General features: G+C 38.0%; 1 protein-coding gene across 3 annotated transcripts in view; it reads right to left on the minus strand.

Moving 5' to 3' along the window:
• Window positions 1-611: 611 nt before the first annotated feature.
• Window positions 612-3,901, minus strand: part of LOC111442941 (prohibitin-1, mitochondrial-like) — a 4,044-nt gene continuing 754 nt past the window's right edge. Inside the window, exons 2-7 of one of the 3 annotated variants that reach the window (XM_023080503.1) lie at window positions 3,857-3,890; window positions 2,334-2,521; window positions 2,053-2,169; window positions 1,594-1,764; window positions 1,219-1,431; window positions 612-1,078 (exon numbers count right to left, since the gene is read on the minus strand). In XM_023080503.1, coding sequence (XP_022936271.1) covers window positions 884-1,078; window positions 1,219-1,431; window positions 1,594-1,764; window positions 2,053-2,169; window positions 2,334-2,510 — 873 coding nt within the window. In that variant the 5' untranslated portion in view covers window positions 2,511-2,521; window positions 3,857-3,890 and the 3' untranslated portion in view covers window positions 612-883. Of the gene's footprint in view, window positions 1,079-1,218; window positions 1,432-1,593; window positions 1,765-2,052; window positions 2,170-2,333; window positions 2,522-3,856; window positions 3,894-3,901 lie in introns of those variants that run through there. The other 2 variants (XM_023080504.1, XM_023080505.1) reach the window with 2 other exon arrangements.

Genomic DNA, 3,901 nt, shown 5'->3' on the forward strand with positions numbered 1-3,901 from the left:
TTTTTTTTTTTTTTTTTTTTTGAGCTCATTATTGCACGTGTGGAAGGTCGATCATCAAATTTGAGACAACAATGAGGGGTTTTTGTTAGCTCATCGATGCAGGTGTGGAAGGTCTCGGTACATAGTTTTAGACTCCATTCCAACTAGCCTAGGTGTGGGTAGAAATTGTGTTTGTTTGGGTAGAAATTGTGTTTGTTCGCGAGAATGAATTCACATAAAGGTTCCGATTCAAGCGAGAGTCCAAACAAAAGAATTCACCGGAGCCCGCCACTTTGTCAAGATCAAATAGAAGCCGGAATTGTAAATGACATAGCATTCCTGATAAAAAATGACGACTCTAGAAAAACGAAAAATCAGTCCCGCTCCAACGGCCATCTACTTAAAAGAACCCTCCCCGCCTATCTCTTTCTCTGGAGGCCTCATTCATTTTCAAAGTTATTCAAGCTCTTTTTACCAAATCAGTCCCGCTCCAACGGCCCGACGAGTCATCTACTTAAAAGAACCCTACCCCGCCCATCCCATTCTCTGGAGGCCTCATTCACATCAGATCAGATTCTAATTCAAAGCTGACGGATAAAAAATATACGGAGTTCCTTTCCAAATCATCAGTGTGTGTGAATATGAAATCTATTCATCACTGTCTACTCACACAGTTAAACAGTTCAAATGATATCAAAATTATTATAAAAACTATCTCAAGTGGAACAGAATTGGCCATCTAAGCAAGGCTCAGGTTGTTCATGAAGAGATGATACTAAACCATTCCATTTTGTTTACAAACTAACTCAGTCTTCCACGTAAATGACTCAACATTCACAAATTAATCAAAGAAACGAGAGAGAATGAATGACCTGTGAGTTTTGTTTTGAATGGGTGAGGGAATTTACTTCTTCCCAGCAGGCTCCAAGTTCATCTCCTGAAGATTCAGCAACAGATCATCTGAATTGAGGAAAACTTTGTTGGATGAGTTCGCAATCGTATGAGCGATCTCTCTTGCTGCTTCGATCTTCCTCAGAGTCATAAACGCCGGGTTATTGGCAACAGCTTGGCCTATCAGCTGCCCACTCGTGGCTTCTCCCTGGTGATCAAGATCAGAGAATGCTATAAATTTTCACCTCAGACAAGAAAGATGGCTATCCATATTAAGAAATGAATAGCATCTTGCAAAACATCAAGAAAGTTGGGGTGTATAGTTCATTTATCATCCCATTATCTCACCTGTGCTCTGATTATAGCACTTCTCTTGTCCTGTTCGGCCTTCTCGACAACAAATTTCGCTCTTTCCGCTTCTTGGGCAGCCACTTGTTTGGCTTCAATTGCAGCTGTGAACTCCCTTCCAAAAGTTAAACTTGTTATGGACACATCGTCAAGAGCGATATTGAACTGAGCTGCCCTCTCAGTCAAAGTCTTTCGGATTTCTCTACTTACAGCCTGAAAATGAACGACAATCAGCATACGACTAACACGAGTAGGATCAGAAGGAACCATATTGAGTTGGCTATAAACAGAAAAAAAAACTGAATCAATGGGAGAAAGCAAGGGAAATATATATATTGGAAACCTAACTAGCAGAGAATAGATCTTTTACTTTACCTCTCTTTGTGTGAGAAGTTGGCTGGCATTATACTGAGCGACTACAGATTTCAGAGTTTCATGAATAATTGAAGGCAGAACCCTTTCATTATAATTTTCACCAAGTGTTCTATACAATGTAGGTAACTCGTTTGCTAATGGACGGGTAAGAACACGAAGACCGATTTTCACCTGCACATCAAACCCAAGATCTTTACAAAAAAGGATATTGGCCATGTACATCCAGCTGATAGCCAGTCATTAAATTTAAAATTCTAAATGGGGTAAAACAAAATACATGGAAAAACACTTAACTGCCTTCTTTCTCACGTAAGGTCTAAACACATGCCAACTTTTGTGCTAATCACTTAATGTTGAGCATTAGTCTAAAGCAGGTCTGAGCTCACATTCATCAAAAATAAAAATAAGAGAACAAAGAAAAAAACATGGTATCTTCAAATAACATAAAAAATATCACACCATCTGGAGGTCTCGGCTTCCAGAACTACTCTCCACAAGATTGGGTCGTGCACGGACATCGTATATGATTGGCCTCTCAAACCAAGGAATAATGAGATGTGTTCCTTCAGGATAAACCTGAAAGTTATGACAAGCAAAAAATTGTTCAAACAATATTGCTTAAAGCAACCAGGAAGTTTAGGCACTTATGTGGTGAAGTCATCCAAGAACCAGATAATTTTTCTAGAACAATGGATAATGAATTATAGATGTGTTTCATCTAAAGGACCAGATTAAATAACCTTATCTTTAACTCCAACTAGACGGTTAAACACAATGGCCCGATGTCCTCCCTCAACATTGTAGAGACTGTTGGAAGCTGCATATAATCCAAGCCCACCAATAATTCCAATCTTCACCAAAGCAGAAGCTGCACCACCACCAGGCACCTTGGGAACCTTGACATTGCTAAAATTCATATTCCAAGATTCTGAGAATTCATAAAAAGAAAAGTTACAATAGATTGACAGTAAAAATTATACAGAATATGAGTTTTTGATATACGAGTCCATAATACAAAAGAACAAGAAGCCATAAATTGCATTTATGCTAGCCATAATATAAGCCACAGAAAACGACAGTAGGTGAATGAGAAGGCAGGCATATAACTAATGGAAGGGAGAGAACTGAGTACAGTCAGGAGATGCATATCATACCATCTTACAACAATAAATATTTCCTCCGACATTTTATTAAGAACATTTTCTCAGACCTCAATAAGATAAGGAAGTTAAGGTGGAAAATCAATTCAAGAATAATCATTGAAGTTTTCCAAAGTACGTAGGTAAAGTGTATATTTTAAACGAACAGAAACAGTAAATTGTTGCCAATCAACTATAAAGAGATGCTTTACATTAAATAACAAGACAACAGTTTACCATCGATCCTTTTCCAAATTCTAAACATGATTAGTTCATCTATGGAAATTAAAGGGGCACCAAAATTCAGAGCAAAGTTGACGTTGAGACAGAGCTAGGATCAAGCTCAAATAAACAAAAAATCTAATGGCCTCCACAATTGCACGTACATTAAAAAAAAAGTTATGAAAAAAGTCATTAACAATCCACTTCATATATTAAAATTTGGCCAAAAGTATCTTCTGAAAAGGAAAGGAGATGACGTTTGGATTTGATTTTTGGTTCCCGAACGTTTTAGTTTAAAATTTGGCCAAATTTTCCTCGTCTGGTGAAAAATGATTCCACCTATTGAAGATTCCTACCGACAAGATTTTAATAATAGTTGGATGTAGATATGTGCACAATTTTGACGGGTAGCCCATGAAAAAACTTGCAAAATTTTGGATGAAAACGCAGAAAGCAGCAGCAAATGTGGAACGAGCTAATGATGCAATTGCAGAGGAGATACGCTGCGAATGATCCTAATAGCAGACGTCTCCATGCTACTAAAAGAATCAAACTAAGCTGGAAAAGATGTCAATTACTCAACAAAATCACAAAAACAAATAACTCCAAAAGTATTCGATCCTCATATACTACGCCAGTTTCCATCTACCGAATTCAGAGGAAGAAATGAAAACTTCTCCAAAAACAGACGCAAGCATCCAAAAGCACAAGATCGTAAACAAACCAAGTTAAATACGACCTCATTTCCTGGACTAACAGACCGAGAATCAAGTCAAAGTGGAGAATGGGCGAGGGAGCGCGAGATTGAAAATAAAATTCTTGTTCGACGAGTTTCATAGCGCATTAAACAGAAAATACCATTGCATAAGCACAAAAAACTGAACAGAAAACTTAAAATTTACCTCAAAATCTTGAACACGGACGTCAACGGGGGGGGGGGGGGGGGG

Source organism: Cucurbita moschata, unplaced genomic scaffold, assembly GCF_002738365.1.
Source record: "Cucurbita moschata cultivar Rifu unplaced genomic scaffold, Cmos_1.0 Cmo_Scf00005, whole genome shotgun sequence".
In the NCBI taxonomy this organism is placed as follows: Eukaryota; Viridiplantae; Streptophyta; class Magnoliopsida; order Cucurbitales; family Cucurbitaceae; genus Cucurbita; species Cucurbita moschata.